Source organism: Bacidia gigantensis (genome assembly GCF_019456465.1).
Source record: "Bacidia gigantensis strain McMullin 20006 chromosome Unknown contig_231, whole genome shotgun sequence".
Classification (NCBI taxonomy): Eukaryota; Fungi; Ascomycota; class Lecanoromycetes; order Lecanorales; family Ramalinaceae; genus Bacidia; species Bacidia gigantensis.
In genome coordinates this window covers 699,973-718,042 of record NW_025408598.1, presented here as the reverse complement: position 1 = coordinate 718,042, position 18,070 = coordinate 699,973, and the positions used below count along the sequence as shown (strand labels likewise).

General features: G+C 50.0%; 8 protein-coding genes across 8 annotated transcripts; 6 read left to right on the top strand and 2 right to left on the bottom strand.

The window, feature by feature from the left end:
* Window positions 1-360: 360 nt before the first annotated feature.
* KY384_004227 (uncharacterized protein) lies at window positions 361-1,098 on the top strand (the record flags this gene model as incomplete). Its single annotated transcript, XM_044812733.1, has 1 exon — window positions 361-1,098. The coding sequence occupies one exon, from the start codon at window positions 361-363 to the stop codon at window positions 1,096-1,098; it is 738 nt and encodes a 245-aa protein (XP_044670153.1).
* A 692-nt stretch (window positions 1,099-1,790) lies between these two features.
* Window positions 1,791-2,435, bottom strand: KY384_004226 (uncharacterized protein; the record flags this gene model as incomplete). Its single annotated transcript, XM_044812732.1, has 1 exon — window positions 1,791-2,435. The coding sequence occupies one exon, from the start codon at window positions 2,433-2,435 to the stop codon at window positions 1,791-1,793; it is 645 nt and encodes a 214-aa protein (XP_044670152.1).
* A 719-nt stretch (window positions 2,436-3,154) lies between these two features.
* KY384_004225 (uncharacterized protein) lies at window positions 3,155-4,202 on the top strand (the record flags this gene model as incomplete). Its single annotated transcript, XM_044812731.1, has 2 exons — window positions 3,155-3,202; window positions 3,315-4,202. 2 exons carry the CDS (start codon window positions 3,155-3,157, stop codon window positions 4,200-4,202), a joined length of 936 nt encoding a protein of 311 aa, XP_044670151.1.
* A 2,094-nt stretch (window positions 4,203-6,296) lies between these two features.
* On the top strand, window positions 6,297-7,011 carry KY384_004224 (uncharacterized protein; the record flags this gene model as incomplete). Its single annotated transcript, XM_044812730.1, has 2 exons — window positions 6,297-6,333; window positions 6,770-7,011. The coding sequence occupies 2 exons, from the start codon at window positions 6,297-6,299 to the stop codon at window positions 7,009-7,011; spliced, it is 279 nt and encodes a 92-aa protein (XP_044670150.1).
* A 95-nt stretch (window positions 7,012-7,106) lies between these two features.
* On the top strand, window positions 7,107-9,608 carry KY384_004223 (uncharacterized protein; the record flags this gene model as incomplete). The annotated part of the gene is made up of 1 exon (XM_044812729.1): window positions 7,107-9,608. One exon carries the CDS (start codon window positions 7,107-7,109, stop codon window positions 9,606-9,608), a length of 2,502 nt encoding a protein of 833 aa, XP_044670149.1.
* Window positions 9,609-10,111: 503 nt separating this feature from the next.
* On the top strand, window positions 10,112-10,864 carry KY384_004222 (uncharacterized protein; the record flags this gene model as incomplete). The annotated part of the gene is made up of 4 exons (XM_044812728.1): window positions 10,112-10,126; window positions 10,176-10,291; window positions 10,348-10,374; window positions 10,426-10,864. 4 exons carry the CDS (start codon window positions 10,112-10,114, stop codon window positions 10,862-10,864), a joined length of 597 nt encoding a protein of 198 aa, XP_044670148.1.
* Window positions 10,865-11,463: 599 nt separating this feature from the next.
* Window positions 11,464-14,552, top strand: KY384_004221 (uncharacterized protein; the record flags this gene model as incomplete). Its single annotated transcript, XM_044812727.1, has 2 exons — window positions 11,464-11,830; window positions 11,875-14,552. The coding sequence occupies 2 exons, from the start codon at window positions 11,464-11,466 to the stop codon at window positions 14,550-14,552; spliced, it is 3,045 nt and encodes a 1,014-aa protein (XP_044670147.1).
* A 416-nt stretch (window positions 14,553-14,968) lies between these two features.
* KY384_004220 (uncharacterized protein) lies at window positions 14,969-16,995 on the bottom strand (the record flags this gene model as incomplete). Its single annotated transcript, XM_044812726.1, has 2 exons — window positions 14,969-15,405; window positions 15,531-16,995. The coding sequence occupies 2 exons, from the start codon at window positions 16,993-16,995 to the stop codon at window positions 14,969-14,971; spliced, it is 1,902 nt and encodes a 633-aa protein (XP_044670146.1).
* Between the last annotated feature and the right edge of the window lie 1,075 nt (window positions 16,996-18,070).

Below are 18,070 nucleotides of genomic sequence, written 5' to 3'. Positions count from 1 at the left end.
AATGGATTTGAAAATGATGGAAACGAGGAAAACATGGTGGGTCTGGCAGTCAACTTATTCAGGACGAACGGTAAAGGGCCAGAGACGACAAGGGATTTCCTCAGATGGACGAGATGTAGAGGTTGTATATTCGTCAACATACCCTGAAGACTCCTATAACCCTTCCCGGCCTCATGATTTCCCCGCACCTACATACAGGTGAGTCAAAAATGGTTGGTATCCTGCAGAGGGGGAAGCCGCAAAAGCCGCCGCTCTTTGCAAAGTCCGCACACGTCGTGCCCGGCTTCCGCTAACCACCTTGAATTCTAGCTTAGAATTTCCGCATTCCATCTTTACATACCATATCCTTTCGAATCTGGAATGAGAGATATTCAAATATACGCTGAGTATTTACTCAATCTTGGTCAAATAACAGTCTTTGCTTCTTTACCTTCAAAAAGCACTAGCTCTACAGAGGTAACGGACAAGGACGGTAAGACCTTGACTATCAGCCACGCGGGTGACCTTGCGACGATTGCCTTGCCCGCTGAGGTCTCCGAACTGCAGAGTTCAATCAAATCTCAAATAGGATCCATCGAGCTATCCTTTCGGTTTCATGTGAAACAAGAAGTCGCGGAAATTGCCGTCAATCACGCGGTGAGCGATAAGTTCTGGACGGCTTCAAGCTTGACTCCAAATTCACAAGTCGCTTGTTCACAGTGTGGTAACGAGATTGTACGGAATGTGTCCCAATGGAAAGACCTTCCTAGCGGAAATTGGGCGGATATGATGGACCTTTGGCACTGTCACAAGCCTTCAGTTCCGGGTGACAATGGATCATCGGCAGGCAAGGACAAGGGCTATGCAGCAAGTAACACTATGAATCCTGCAGAAGGGTGTGGTCTTGTCAGTACTGCTTTTCTCATGTTTCGGCCTGCAGACTGCGTTGGCACAGAGGTGAGCGAAGACTTCTCTTTTTTGACTTTTCCTAGTCTCTGCCTCGCTTTTGATTTTATGGGCAAACAAGAAGGTGGCCTATCTCGACCATATTGGCCTGACAGTGGTAAAGTCATCGATACAGTTGCCCTAAAGAAACAACAAGATTGTCGCAGTACCTAGCCTACCCTCGCATTCCGTGCGACGGGTTAGTAGGGATGCTTCTCTTTGCCTCCTTATTTCATCATTCTGCTGTCCAACAATTGAGCAAAGTGAGATTCCAAGAAAGGTACATGCTGATTCTTCATTAGGCAGTCCAAGGGAAGGGCAGGCAATTGGAATGTATCACGTGTAAAGCAGATCTAGGTGAATGGAATGAATCACATCATTACCAGTTCTTCCACTGGGCTCTGTCACTAAAGCCTCCAAATGTTACTCTTCAGCAGACAGTCCAATTGGAAGGTGTATTAAGTAGGCATTTTCGTGCTCTGATAGAAGAGCAAGCCACCACCAAGTTCTGGGTGAATACTCGTGAACAAGAGCACTATGCATATGCATTGATAGTCAGGTGTGCGCAGTCACTAGCCGCAACAGCTGCTAATGAGGATCTAGATTTGGGTCTTTGTTCCCCATTTAGTATTCTCCTCGCACTCGATAGCGCCCCGGCGAGCAATGAAAGTTTTTTACAAGACGGTTCAACCAACGAGAGAAATCCACGAGAAAAAAAATTCGAATTTAGAAGAGGTATCATTGCCCATTAACGCACTGCAAACACTATCCGACTGCCTCGAAATCAATTCAAGCCTCTTGCCATCCACCGCAAGATCCTACCAAGACTGGCGCATAAGCCTGCTCCAAGGGTGACCCCAAATTGATCACGCAGGTTTGACTCCAAGTGCATCAACGGCCTTTGTCCAATAACCATCCCTGTCCGGTGTCGAGGTTGTGCCCAAGCAATCCTTGACATAGGATTCGAATGTGTCTTGCTTTCCTGAAGCAAGCTTGTCTGTCATGCCTTTGCATGGATCCTGTGTGGTAAGATACCATGCCGCTGAGCCGAAATCTACATCACCATAATGGACCAGAAGGTCCAAATTCTTTGAAACGTCATCGGTAACTTGAGATTTGAGCTCATCAATTGAGGTCAAGTATTGTTTGTTGAAATCGGGGCTCTGCATGTTTCTGGTACCTTGGCCTGGCTTTCCAGGGGCGGGGAACTTGTTACGGGCATATTTGAACTCTCCAGATTCCAACGCCATAGTGGCTACCAACGCAGCAGCGACCGCGGGTGATGTGATGTTGTACGTCTTGAACCCGCTGCTTATGAAACCTGCGGCCTTTGAGGCTGGCGAACACTCAGTGTCGGTGGGAGTGCAATCCTTCGACTTCGGTGCAATCTTGAGGAGTTGATCCTCGGTTATGACGACAGCGTCGGCCCTTCTTTGTAGGTAGGGGTAAGCAAAGCTAGAAGGAAGGAGTGTGACCAGCGCCAGCGCCGTGACTATCTGTGTGATGTACATCTTTGAAAGGATTGTTTGTATTAAGCTAAGCAGACTGGAAGAGGCTCAAAGACAGTGAGGTGAGTTGGATCTGATTTATGTGAGGTAAACTTTGTGGCAACATAGCGAATAGCTATATAGCTGACAAAGTTGTACAGAACAATAAGGATGAGAAGGAGGACAAGGTCCACCGCCAAGTCCTCACCAACAGAGTTACCACGCTGGGAGGCAAAGGAAGCATTTGCACATAGGCCTTGTGAAGTCCACTATGTCTTTATCTCAAGCAGCCTTGTCCGCCTCTTGTTTGTCGAAACAGCGTCGTGTAGCAGAACCCGCAGCGTTTGGCCAATCAAGTCTCAGGCAAGGGGTCTTGGCATCATTTCTGAATGAATGGCTCGCGTCTCTTTGAGTATCACCTTTGTCCACGATAAACGCTTCTTGCCTGTTATGTGGTCTGACAAGGGTCACTCACCTGCGACCACTGCTTCGTGGTTATGAACAAGCCTACGCAAAGTCACTAAGATGCACGTGATCGCGCGATAGCCCTTCAGAGCTAGTCCCAATGAAGGAAAATGTAAATTCGAACCATTCTGACCCCCTTTTCATTTTCGCTCTGGACCGGTGATTGTGACTCTCTCGTACGAATCTGTTGAATCTCGCCGGTGCATTTGCCAGTGTATTGCTTTCACAAAGCACACTCTCGGGAACTTTGCTCTGTTCATATCTTACAATCGTAAGCTATGGGAAAGTGCATCAAATCATACGGACCGCCTTTAAGAGCCCAGACGGTATATTTTCCTCAGCAAGACAATGGGCGTGTTCTGCAGCCCATCCCGCACGGCGTCGATGTAGGATAACCTTGCGGTACTGGATGAGCTAAATGTACTAATCAGTCTGCAGTCTAATGCACAGCGACCTGTAAAGTCGTCGAAGAAAACGCACGAGCCTTTTGAGAATCTGAATGGTGAAGAATCTAAAGAGAACGCACCTCCGAAACTTCCGATTTCTTCCATGTATCCTGCTCCTGAGGAAAAGCAAGACGATGAATATGACAGCGACAGCCCTGTCACTGAAGACTGCGATGCCATTCGCCGCAAGATCAAAGCCTTCCTCAACAGCGGCGAGATGAAAGTGACAGAGTTTCAACGCGCTTGTCATATCAACAGCAGTTCTTATCAACGATTCATAAAGCTGAAAGGTCCCTCCTCCGGCGATGCCAACCAAACATACAGCGCCGCCTTTCATTTCTTCGAACGAAGGAAAGCGGGAGGAAAGAAAGAGGTACCTTCCAGAAAGCGACTAAGTAATTTCGACGACCCGAAAGTGCAGCCAAAGAAGAAAAAGACGATGGAGCCCATAAATCGCTCTCTCCTCCTCCTTGACGGTGAAGAGGACGGAGAAGTCGAGATCTACGATACGTGCGACGAAATCAGACGTAAGATCGCTGCGCATCTTCGCGACCCCACCAACGTACAAGCCCAATTCCTCCGTGAGATCGCAGCATGCCTTCCAGACCCTGACATGAAGGTGCAGTCGAGTTCTCTGAATACTTTCCAGAAAAAGAAAGGCCCACTTGCGGGCAACGAGTCCAGAGTGTATTATGCTGCGTACTGCTATTTTGAGAAGAAGAGGATTGCGGAGGGTAAGTCGAAGACGCAGATGAGGTTGGAGATGGAGGATGCTTGGCCGAGTGGCGTCGATAGGAAGCGACAAGGCGGTTTCATCGTCACAGCAGGGACGTCGCTGTACACTGATAAGTATGGGAGGGCCAGGTGTCATGTGCGCTAATTGACTAAGGGCAGACTTCCTTTGTGGGTGTTTTTGCGCTGTACAAGTTCTTGGTGGGCGAAAAGAGCGCGTCTGATTTCTAGATACCATTTTTGTAATTGCTACCAATTTTGCGATTATTATGTACAGTGTCCATCTTTCAGGGCCGGAAGGAGGCAGAATATAATGCTTAGTTGCGTTCTTTTACATCCTGGGTCGCATACAGACTAGCTTATTTGATGTTCAAAGAGATATCCTAGCATAGGGACGATCTTCCCTTGTTTGATCATGTGACCGATACCTTGGTATTTGGATTGCTCATTATCAGGGATATAGGTTTTGTCTTGAATTCCATATGCAGATGTGGTTGCACTGCTCGGGCTGCCTCTTGAAGGTAGGAATGATGATGGAGGTGGGGGATGAATGCTGATAAGTTTTGATGGAACCGCATGTTCGTTTGAAATTCGCTGAACCTTGACCTGAGAGAGCAGACTAGGTTTTTTAGATTGTTGACTAAGATAAGAAGCTGGTATGTTGTGACATTATGTCTCTCGTCTCGTCATTGGAACCGGCAAGTGAAACACAACTTTCAGCTATGATTCGTACTCATTGTGGCTCGGACGACGGTACTTTAGTAGCGATAGATCGGAGCACGTAAATTCGCTCCATCCATTTCTCGCAGTTACCAATCTAGTGTAAAAAGGCTTCACAACACTATCGTCACGGCAGACTCGAATATATACACCACGCACAAAGGCTTCAGATGCTCAAGTAGACTTGCTAAGGAGGCTCAAAGATAATGAAGGCGAGCGAGCAGAGATTCTGGCAAAGTTCCGACATCTTGGACCAACACTCTCTATGGCGACTTTGTATGGCTTATCAGAATCAACATTGATTGTACTCGAAAAGATCTTGGGAGCCACAGATAGTCTTCCAGCAGAGGGAAGAATCATCAAGAAAAAACTTAATATGAAAGTCTCTTGGATAACACAAAAGTTTCTGAGAGTTGAGGATGCTACATTTGTTGTTCAATTTTGACTTCATATAGGAAAGCAAGATTGTACGATTCAGATTTGAATACAACTGTAGGATGTCGGTTCGAAAAATTGGCTTGCACGTTGTCTCAAATACTCCAAAATTCACAAGAACTGTGTCGCACGATCCAAAAGGACATGCTTGATATACACGAGTCGTTATTGTGACCAGGCAAATAAACGAAATGCTCATGGAAGTGGCGACTGACTAGTTCGATTTTTCCGAGCATGAAAGTAGGTATTCGATCCTTCGGTTGATGCCAGCGCGGAAAAACAGAGGTAGGGTAAGGCTTTTTCCACGTCTCATTCTGCCTTAGCCTCTAGAAAGGTAGGAGTTACACCTTTTGTTTCCAACCTAGCAGCCGCAGAAACAGTTTGAGACTTTTCTCCAAATGTCTTGTTTCAGACAGATGCTCAACTCGAATCAAAGACTACCGGCAGAGCACACACACACACACACCGGTATGCAATAACAAAACCCCCAACATCTAGTCATAGGCATGTACCATGATATTGGCCTCGAAGCTCGTCTAATAGTCATTCGGTTTCTGAACCTCGAGGGCTAGCGAAGATATTTCACGCAAGCGAGACTCTTCCCCAGAAGCTGATTTCGCTATCCGCTGTCCATGATCTAGTGTCACACTGACCATTATTCCTGCAAGTCCTCGGGGATCGTGGGCTGGCTGCCGCTGTGCAGCACTGCGGAAAGGGCTGCATGATGCAGTAGTGAGTCACACAGCCTCAGGACGATCCAGTCCTATTATGGAACCAACGGATCCGCTACCAGCATATTGTGAGACCCGTACCAGCGGCTTGCATGCGAAGCTTTCCTGTCGTGTCAAGCAGGACTGATGCCTGAGGACTCGTCTAGCAACTACCACTGTCAATAATAGACTTTCACAGGATCAAGCAGCCCCGCAATGACAGATCTACCACGGCATTTGGACCATCTTGCCGTGCATTACAGCATCAAAGGACTGGAGTTGAGTTCCTCCTCCAAGCTGGAAGATCTTGACTGAATGTCGTCTTGAGTGGTCCACCGGCCGCCAATTGTGTCTCTACTATCATAGGGCTCACTCCTATGGCTAGAATGAAACACATCCATGGCATGCCCTACGGTAGCGGGCACTTTCTTCCCCGGCTTGTTTTGCCGTCGGCTCTAGCTGCAGTTCGGACTAGATGCAATGCACCCTTGAATGTGATTGGCGCCACCGTCGAAGGACCTGATAGGACAGCTGTCCCGACGCCAATAAGCCATAATTACGAAGCCAACTCCAGGCAACAGTCCACCGCTGACCAAACATCATGGAGGCCAATTCCCCTTCCTTTGAACCCTTCAACCTCGACATTGCACTGCTTTCTTAACGAAACCTCTTCGAAGGTGTAAAGAGTCCTTCAAGATGGCCATTCAACTCTGATCTTTGGCCGAACCCTCCTCACAAGGCGCTTCTCCTCACCAATTCGATTTGCACAGCCCACCATACGCGGGATCCTTCCTGTAGGCCCTGGATCTCGCACCGCCCTCAAGACGTGTCCTGAGCTGACATCTCTCAGTCCTTCATCACTTCTTCTCATCTATATTACCTATTTCTGCTCCGACGGCATCAATCACTCACTGGTCCTGTGGCCACCAGACCGGGAAGATACACCTGATCAAAGCTTGGCCAAATTTCGAACCCTCCAAACATCAACGAAAGGGCTCCCCTGAAGACTGCGAAGCACCCGTAACTGAGATCGGAAGCCCGAACATCAAAAATCAAAGGCAATTCAAAGATATAAATCGACTCAACTTGTGAGTCACAATTATGCAGGGGGCTCCTTCGATAGTCACTAATATTAATCGTTTTTCCAGGGAGTCATAATTGGCCTTCTAACCATCTGACCACTTAGGATGACCTCCACCCAACCAAACCCCCGCCGAGGCTACAAAACGGGCGTGCACCCCACATCGTCATTTTCTCATACCTCCACTGCCCAACATGCACACCATACCTCGTCAGCTGAACCTGACCGAGCACTGAAAAAGAGCGCCACCTTCCACTCTCCGAAATCGCCGGCAGCGGAAGACGATCCAATACTGCATATTCCCTTGTTATCTCGCCGATCACCAACATCGCCCACAGCTCTACGAGATGCCGTCGCTGCCGGTGAGCAGCGTGTCTCTCAGCTCTTAGGCAGTGTAGATCGCAGCCTATCAGGTCTGGAGACCTTCTCTACTGATAGTCAAGAGACTATTCGACCTGACGAGCATCCTGTTCCGCGCTTCATGCTGGACGGCACGATCAACACTGAAGATCACATGGACATTGACTCGCTTGCTGACCCAGTCACACCCCTCAAATCCCAGCATCGCCATAATCGTCACTTCTCAGATAGTGGCATTGGATCCAGCATTACTGCTTCCGACGGCGCAGAGTCTCGGGATGATGCAGGTAAGTCTCGGCAATACAAACAATCGTACACCGCAACTACAAATACTCACCAAAACGCAGCCCAAATCCTAGCTGATCTAAAGCGTACTTATGCTACCGCCCACAGCGTCCACTCAGGCATCAACGGTACGAGTGAGTCTGATGCTCAGCACGCTCTGAGTGCCTACGCTTGCAGGCAAATCCAGAAATACCTCATCCTTCCCATTTTGAAAGAAGAAACCCTCAAGAAATTTCATCCTCTTGTGACTGGCATTCCTGTTCGTGTTGGGAGGAAAGAGATCACTTGTCTTCGTGATCTCGAGAAAGTCTTGTTGTATTTGGCTCCGGTGAGTGGATCTTCTTCTGTGTGGGAAAGGCGTCTGGCTCATTGCTTTGGGTTTCAGCGGTTCTCGGAGTCTCGGTCTGCTTTCTTGCGCTTCTGTGAAACGTCGATTCAGTGCCTTCATACGACTGTCGACCATCTCAACGACCCAGATCAGCGGCGACCATCCGACAGACCTTATACTAACTCATACTTTGTCGATCTCACTGAACAGATTAGACAGTACGCAGCTATGATATCTGCAGCGAGGCAAAGGCTAGTAGCCGGTGAAACCCACGACGATGACGAAGAAATGATGTGCGAAAATTCTGGCAACTACCAACTTTTGCAAATGCTAACATCTGCTAGGAATTCCAAGATTTCGCTGGAAGGAGGCATTGGCCAGACAGGCCGGCCTGCCCAACTTGTCCGTACTAGTAACGGACGCTCAATCTCACTTCGCACTGGAGAAGAAATTGATCTGCAAGCACTACGTGACGAGGCAGGAATCCCGAATAGCGACGAGATGGACGAAGAGATCCTACTATCCATGGCTCGACGCCGCAAGGCTGCCGAGAAAGTCATACACCGTTGTGGCGAGTGTGATAAAGAATTCAAACGGCCGTGTGATTTGACCAAGCATGAAAAGACACATTCTCGGCCCTGGAAATGCAACGAACCGACTTGCAAGTACTCTCATTACGGTTGGCCGACCGAAAAGGAACGCGATCGCCACGTCAATGATAAACACTCATCAACCCCTGCCATGTACAAATGCCAATTCCACCCCTGCCCTTACGAAAGCAAACGTGAGAGCAATTGCAAGCAGCACATGGAAAAGGCTCACGGATGGGCATACGTACGCTCCAAGAATAATGGAAAAACCGGCCGCAAAGCTAGCAAGTCAAGCAGCAGGTCCTCTCCGACCCAGCAAATGACTACACCCAGGACTCAGGTGCTTGATGGAACGGAGTCGGATTTTGGTGACTCATCGGCTAGCCCATATCTGCAAAGCTCAAGCGACCTGCACAGTTCAATCGCAGGCACATCCCCCTATCTCAGCATGAACGAGGCCTACACACCCTCCCCATTTGAACCTAACTTCACGTTTGACCAGCCGACTCAAACCCTTACGCCCACATCGCCTTTCACACCCGCATCCCATCGCCTCTCACTGGACAATGGGGTTGGACCAAATGACGTGACCATGCCTTCTTATGATACTACGTTTGCTGGTACGGACATGCCGTTGTTCAATGATACCTTCGATTGGAGCAACATGGACACGGGTTTCCAGAGTATGAATATTCAACTCTTCACGCCTGCTGCTTCTGTGGAGAGCGGACCAATGGATGGCTATAATAGTCGTAATCCTTCCATTTCGGTGGAGCAGCCCATTGTTCACGACGTCAAGCTTTCGCCTGGCGCCCAAGGTGCTCTCATGCTATACTCGCCTAATGATGGCGTTATCGATGAGGGTTACGACGAGTTTTCCATTACTGATATGGGCAAGCCGACGAACGACTTTGCTCTTTTTGATGATACACGTCCTGAGTCCAGTATGGGACACGGCGGCATGAACCTCTTTGAAACTTTGCCCCCTTTCCAATCACAGACTTGGACGGGGCAGCACGTCGAGCCGATCATGATGGAGGAATAGACTAGGTGACGAAGGACGCATCTTTAGAGGAAGGAACACATGCAGGCGGGTATCCATATTTTCGGAGTTCATTCTATGGAGACTAGGACGTGGTGTGAGGAAACTCGTCTCCAATGTTTTCCCGTGTATTATCATTGTAGTACAAACGGCGGTCATGAGTCATGACACCTTAGCATGAAATGAAGGCAACATCTGAAGTCATATCAGAAGTCCCTTGTGAGAAATCGACTGCTTCTGTTCTCATCTTTCAGCAATACTTTGTCATTTAGCACGATCTCCAGTGTGGGCCTAGTGTGCCCCGTGAAAGCCGAGGTATGATCATCCACATCTCCGTTCAACCATCAGAGATAGGCCATCTTCGCCGTTTCCAATTGCAGCCTCAGTAAAGCCAGAATTACCGACGAGGAATCATGTTGCTCTTTCATCGTTTTTCTGCGGCTGATCTCCTTTACCTGACCTCCCACGTTACCTAGCCTTTCGGTAGAGCGACCGTTTGTCGAGCCATGGATGCCTTCAAGGTTATATAAAAATGCCACACCTTTAGATCAACTGTCTCACTAGCTTCAGGCGAACGTGAATAGCATCTTGCTCAATCCTCAATACTCTAAATCCCTTGCCCTCATCAAAGGTGCTCGCAATGGTGCAGTCTACGGAGCCAAAGTCCGCTTCCCTCATGCTCTTGTGTACGCCAAACCCCCGAACTGCTTCTATTGTCGTGGAACTGACACTATTTGTACAGTATGGTCATGCTTTTCCGCTCTGGCTCGTAAGTGCTTCGAATCTTTCTAGCGCTTTAAGAAGCCTAAGATCGCCCCAGCCTACGCTCCAAACTTGCTTTAGTTCTGAAAGCCACTCGCCAGCATGCTCGTAACCTTGCCACATTTGCCCTCGTGTACAAAGCAATGGTAGCCCTGCTACTACGTGCCTCTCCTACAAAAAAGGAAGAATCATGGCACACTTTTCTGGCTGGACTTGTTGGCGGCTACTATGTCTTTGGCCGAGGTATACAGAGCTCTGTGAATCAGCAAATCGTGATCTACATATTTGCAAGAGTAGCATTAGGAGCTGCGAAGCTGGCAGTGCAGAATCGAAGCGAGGGCGGCTGGGGCTTGTTGGGGTATAAAGACCGCCAGACTGTGAAGGTCAATGCTTGGCCCGTATTTGCCAGCTTGAGCTGGGCGAGCGTTATGTGGCTATTCCGGTACCACCCTGAAGTACTACAGCCGAGCCTGAAGAGTAGCATGCAGTACATGTAAGTGTGTTCGCCTCCTTCGTGCCCTGGCGCTTTGATTGAAATATTCACTTGAAGATTCAAAGGAAATCTGAGAACTAATGAGATATGTGTCATAGATATAAGGACTCGGATCATTGGGATGGAGCGAGGAATTTTCTGATTCATAACAAATAGATGGTCTGTAAGGGAGGCTCCACTTACATACAGCCCAATTGAGTCGTAAAGAAGAATTCATGACATAACACTTGTGAAGACTTCGAGTCCATACGCGTTCGAAACCATGAAGATTCAGTCCTTGTGCAAACGGCTTTCCATGACTTATTCCTCCAGCACGAAAGGATGGTAAAATACCGGATGCATGTCTGGTGAGTGTTGGTGGGGTCAACAGATACTAGAACGCAGTTCTGCTCAGATTGATGATGAGGTACCCCATTGGAAGATCTTCATTTCTTTCAAATAGGTAAGGTGTTTTGCCATGCAATTGAATTATGTTCTTTGGCAAACCTCATTCACTCTTCACCGCCGTCGCAATCGGCCGCTGGCCCAAACCGACTCCCCAGATAAATTTGCTAACTTATATGACTGACGACTGCTCAACTCTTGCGATCACATCCAGCAAAAATGCCCGTTCTGAAGAATATAACCTGCAATGTCGAGTGGTCGGGTTCTAATACGCCACTTCGAGAATACCAGACATCCTACTCAGATGGATATGTCGAGACCTACATTGCAGTCCCTCAGCTCTCACCGCCCTTCTCAATCCATCTTCAATCGAATGGCTACATATCTCCAGGCCTCGCAATGTTTGTCTACATGGATGGTGTCTACCAATGTAACCGCAATCGCAGCAATTTAAAGGTTCCCTTTGAAGGGTCTAGCAAAACCAAAACTGATGTCGATTTCAGGGTAAGACAAAAGGAAGAGGGAACCATGGACGGAACCTTTCGAGGGAAGCAATGGCAATTTGCAAGGGTGAACGTTGGTGAGCGTATGAACTCAAATCCCTCCCAGAACGCCCACTTTAACATCCAGAAACAGCCTCACATGGCAACAGTCAAGCGATGACCGCAGTGCCTTTTCAAGGCGAATACGTTGGTACAATTGAGGTTGTCGTGCTACGGTGCTATCCTTTAAGTGAGGTCATCGTCGACGAAAGGGATGAGCCGATACTTCTGGGGGCAATGTTCGATGGCGCAAGTGATGCACAGACCGTGCCTTTCTCACTTGACGGGGCTTCTGGCATTTCCGCTTCGCCGCCAGACAAACAACGACACCACAAGAAATCTAAGCCAGAGAAGATTGAAATCCATAACTCCAATGTCCACATATACCATGCGGCTTCTAAAAGCCACAAAAGATCGCAATCTTCGCATATCAACCAGCCGAAAACTCACCACTACACATCCTCTGACTATGAATCATCAGGTCGAGTCTCGCCAAGGGAACAGATTGCTGAGATCCTATCAAAGCAAGGCGGCTCCTCCTACAATCGACCATACTTAGGATCCAGTCTATCCCGTGTCATGCAGATACGAGGAGGGGCAGCTGGGAGCTATACTGCGGGCGATGATGATTGGGGTGCCCAGAAAGCCGAAAATCCGGCAGGAAATAATAGCGGATGGAACACAGACAAAGGTATTATCACTGGTAAATATGATGTAGCCCAGAATGCTGAACAGTGCGTGATAGGATGGAACGCAGCAGAGTCATCTTCAGGACCCAAGCCGTGGTCCTCTCCAGGAAAAGGTACCGATGAGCAAGGGGCATGGAACGCCGAGAGCGCTGATCAGGTAACTGGAAATAAGGCCGACGCTGCTGTATGGGACCCAGTTGGTAACCCTGCAGAAGAGCGAGACGCCTGGGGCGAATCCGCCAAGGAGGATCAAGGGGCGGTAGCTGACAATCGTGAAGGCCCGACTTGGGAGAATGATGGCTCAGCAAATCAGACAGACCGGAATAGTGGTGAGCACGACAACAGCTGGGACAATAACAAAGACACGCAACACAGTAGCAATGATTGGAGCAAGACAGGCAACATAAATAACCAGTTGCAAGATACGAACAGAGGAACTACTGGTAGCTCCAATCCAGGTGTCGAGAAGGATTCCTGGGGCCAAAGCAACGATCAAAGCCATGAACAGACAGGCGGTTGGCCTCAAGCTGGCGAGATTGTCAATAACGAGGGCCGGAACAATGATCAAGGTAATGAGTCTTCAAATGGGCAGAATTGGAACAGTAATGGAGGTGACTGGAACAATGATAACGGAAGTGGAAAACAGAACGATAATGTGCAACCCGGTGGTAACGGTAACAATACTTCCAACTTCAATGCAAATCATGGACCAAATGGTAGCAGCCAGAACGCGCCAGAGTTCAATGATAGCGAGCCAACGATCGGATCAACAGCTCCAGGTAAGAAAGAGCGATTTGGTAAAGGCAAGTCGCCAACCCCAAAAAGTGCAATGAAAACTTCAACCTCCCAGGGAAAGCCGAAGCCTGATTCCTCTATTCCTACTCCAAACATGTCAACTTCCAAGAAAAGAGCACCATCAAACTCATTCAAACCAACATTCACGTCATCTAAGAACCCACCACCTTCGCAAAGGAAGGTATCGAATGAAAGTAAACCCTTCAACGTGCCGGGACAGTGGAGTCCTCCAATGCAGCGTTCACACACCGTAGATTCGCAAGCTCAACAAGCACCTCCTTCGTTCATCACTACACCTCCAGCTTCCACACCTGCAGCTACCCAGAAAGCTCCGAAGCCCCAATCCAAACCCTACTGGAGCAGCTGGCGAGGCAATCTTCCGCAACCGATCACCCCTGATTCAGCCATCACTCCTCTTGACGACCCGATCTACACTCTACCCTCTACACTCACCACCTCAAGGTCCCTCACGCACCAAGTTCTTCCCATGCAGGCCACAGCCTACAGACACAGGCGCGCCAAGCCAAACTACATGGACACCTACGACGATCCGTACGCCGTCTTCGTGTTCAAATACCGGGATACTGCGGTGATCGAAAGCATGCTCGGTATGCAGATCACAGATCCTGTAGGTGAAAAGGCAAGGCTTGCGAGTCTAAGCAAGGAGGAGCTTGTTGAGGAGCTTCTGAAGGCGAAGGGGGCGGCATCTATGACGAATGTAACGCCCTCTACGCCAGCGCCAGCGCCAACGCCACCAATGCCAATGCCAATGCAACCGGCCACGACGGCCTGGCAACCTACAGGTGGTTGGGCTGTTTCAGATCAAGGTGTTGCGGCGCCGGTTGCGGTCGAGAACAGGGTGCAGAATGACAATTGGGGCAAGAATCCAAAGGGTGCGGGACCATGGACGCAGCCCATGACGAAAGGATACGCTGGTGTTGACGTTGGTGGAGGCAGCAGTGGAGGCGGTGGGCAGGAAGGCCAGAGCGGGAATAACGATAACGGTGGAAACGAGGCCGGATGGAGCAATGACGACAATAAAGGCGATGAGGGAGAAGCTGGTGGGAACGATGGCGACAGTGGCGGCGGTGGCGGCGGTCAAGACTGGGGGAATGGGAACGCGGGAGGAAGTGATGAAGGGAAAGGTGGAGATGATCAGCAGAAAGGTAGTGGTGGCGGAGGAGAACAGGGAGGTGGAAGTTGGGAACAGACCGATGGCGACAATGGCGGAGGTGGCGGGTGGGATGGGGGTAATAAGACTGCAAAAGAGGGAGACTGGTGATATTGAGAAGCTATGAGACAGGAGGAAGCTGGCGAAACATGCATGTGGTAGCCAATTGGTTGCATTAAGGGTTTGAAATGAGATCTCCTGCAAATGAAGGGTTGACTTCACATGTTTACAAACAAGGGGATATTGTATCTCAACTGTCAGCCCTTCATTCTAAATTTCCATCAGTCATAGACAGCGTGCCCTTGCCTCCAGCATCTCACATCCCTTGCTTCCAACGGCCTCCTAAATAGCGTCTAATGATAAATTTCAATCCCGATGTCATGCATTCATACATATCATCACCACATCTTGGCATCCCATGCAAAACGCTCAAATCTCGCTCAACATGCAATTTCTAGCCTTCAAATGCACCCAAAACGATCGTTACCCAAAGTCAAAAGATAAAAGTAGACAAGACCGACGACTCCTTACCAAGCCCAACTCCCTTTTCTCGCAGTAGACCCCATCCACCCGCCACCAGTCTCATAACTCGCCTCTGCCTCTCCCCACCCGCGCTCCTGGGTATCATTCTTCCACAGCCCCTTTTGCTGCCGTCCCCATTCCCACACGTAAAGCCTCAGCGCTTTCCACCTCTCCCCCGGGCTTTCGAGGACGCCCCTTGCGTCCTCGCCCGTGCCTTCTGGCACCCCGACATAGCCCCGCGCGTTGGTCAATTCATCATCTTTCCTCAGTTCTTCGAGGGGCACGCGTGTGATGCGGGATATTTCGGGGTCGTAGGGACGGGCTAGGACAGGGTAGCCGAGAGAGAGGTAGTTATAGAGCTGGGTTACGAAGGTATCGGTGAATTCGGAAGCGATGGCGTCTGTAGGGGGGATCTCGCGGAAGGATCCGGGAAAGGTGAATCCTGGGATGAGGGTGGAGTGGGTAGCGACATTGGGTTGGACTTGTGCTCGACCGATGGGGAGGTGATCAAGTTGAAGGAATCAGTGGGTTCAGCGGCTGCGGTATCCATGGAGACGAATGGGTCACTTCGCTCGCGGTCAGGTGTGATGAGACCAGATTGGATGCCCCTTGGAGGCGCCATCGCGACTTGGGCTGAAGCTGCGTTGACGCCCATCCATAAGCCAGACGTGGCGCTCTTTCGTGAGCTGCTTTCCTTTAACTTCCATAAACCTGTCTGCTGCTCCGTTTGAGATGGTGATTTCGCTCCAGGGTAGTTCTGGGGGTCGACCCTGGTCTGTCGAGGAGAGGAGCACTTTGGGAATCGGAGGTCTTGTCCAGCCATTGGTGGTGCCGCAGCTTTGCGCATAGGGTTGATCTCATCATCCTGCTGCCGATCTGCAGCTCCCTTCGGTGGTTGCGGAGGGCCGCGCTGTGAAGCACGATCTTGTGACGACTTTCCTATGTCGAGTTCGGGATCCCTCTCCGCTGAAGCCCAGGCGCGCCGTCGCTCTTCTTCCAGTTTTGACTGATGCCGCCTCATTTCCTTCATATGCCATCCAGAACCAGATTCTCTGTGTCTGCGTTTTGAGTCCTTCAACGCCTTCTCGCCCTCGCCCTCTGAGCTGTCTATTGCAAGATTGCCAGTGTGTACGGCAAGGTCCGAACCGTCATCAGAATCCCGGTCAAAGGCATAGTGTTCGACAGGTTCATGCTCATTCTCGTTGGGGTAGGCGGCCATTGCTTGATCATGAAGCTGTCGTACTGCGGCGATGGCTGCTAAATTCAAGAGATACCCTGAGAATCGTTCGTCTTCGCTGTCTCGTGCAGATATCGGGTATGTCTTCTTCCTCCTCTTTACGCTGGGTCGATTTGCAGGATCAGATTCGGCAGAAGAGACTTTCGATAGAGATGGGACGTCAGAGGCATTGGACTCTTCCTCGGTGCCTGATGTCGATCTGATGGACGGGAGGTCTGGAATTCGAAAGGAATGCCGTCGTGGAATTTTGTCAGCTAGTTTTGAATACGAGAACTTGGATTCAGGCGGTATCTGAGGCACTTCATCCGTACTAGGCAATGGAGAATTATCAGGTGGTCCAGGCACCAAGTCCGGTCTTTTGCGTCGGAAGGGGCGGATTTGGTGCTCTCCAGACACGGGGGAAGTGCCCTCGCCGTCGTCCACTCCCGAAGTAGGTGAATCTTTCGTGCTCCTCCTAGACCGTCGGCTACTTCCAACCATTTCTGGAAGGAAACGGCGCGACTTCGAAGACGCGGCCTGTGACTCGATTGGCTGGGGCAATGAACGAGTGGGTTTGGATGCATCGCGGCTGGCGTCACGAGACTCATTGCTTAGCGAGTCTCTGCCTGCATTGTTCTTGGACGCAGTGCTTGTCGTCTCAACTGGTTGAGGCAGTCCTCGCCAAGGACCATCGGAGGGTGAATCATCGGCTGCAGGGTCTGCCCGGGCAGACCTGGTCGCCCTATTGCTCTTTTTGGTCTGTTCGACTGGTTGAGGAAGTGGGCGACGAGGCGATGTAGGCGGATTCGACGCCATATCCCGTGTTGACTCCGTAGAGCCCGCGCGCAAAGAGTCCCGACCAAGAACGGCGAGAGGGAAGGCACTCGAGGTGTTCGGTAATGGGGATTGACCTCTGTAGTAACGCGCCAACCGGGTTCTAGCCAAGGTTCATAGTCAATATCGGCCATGGTGGAGGCCTGAGGAGCCTAACGTCCCAGAATGTGCCCGTAAAAGCCCATCATTCAAGCGAATCAGGTGATCGGTCATTGGCCGGGAGGGGGCGGCATCGCTGCTGGGCGGGCACTTCAGCTTACGGAAGATTGGGAAAGAAAAGCAGGGAATTTAATCAATTGGGGGGAGTGGGGGACCCATAATCCAATTCAGCATGGCACGAAATTCCACGAATGGTACGGAGAGGAGACTTGCGGGGAAGTTTGGTTCCGCTGACGCCAATCGGGGGTTTCGAGTACTAAACTACTAATGCCCTGTGATCAACGCTGCTTTGTGCAGTGTTCTCTCTCCTCCCGCGTAATATGCCGGTCCGGTACAGCGCAGGAGCCCATACGGTAAGATCGAGTGCATCGATGCAACTACTCTAGTGCTACACAATGATAAGATAGTGTCAGGCAGTGATTACGGCCATGCATACCCCATGAGCTACGGGAACCTAAGTACGATTGGACGGGCCTGGAGTCGTCATTTCACGCATCCAGTAGTTCGGTCTGGAAGACGATATAGCCAAGACTCATGGGAGACTGGTGTTTTGCTGAGACCGAAGCCTTGAGACTGATTTAAGGAGTTGACGACTCAACTCTCATCCGAAACCGAGATATTGGTCATGAAGCAAGGTACTGTGCTCTTGGCAGCAGAGATGGCAAACCGGCAGAGCCAGATATCAGGAAGCCGCGCGTTGTCAGCCACTATAGTAGATAGGAAAGGCGAGGTCTTGTTCATGAGGACCTGGCAGAATATCGCTCGTAGTGACATTACTCGACGTGACCCAGGACAAACAAGGAGACAATTTACCATGATCGCTACATGGTATCTAGCCGCATGCAGTTCATCGGCACTATCAACATGGTGGCGCAGAATTCTCTTCTTAGTAGAGGCA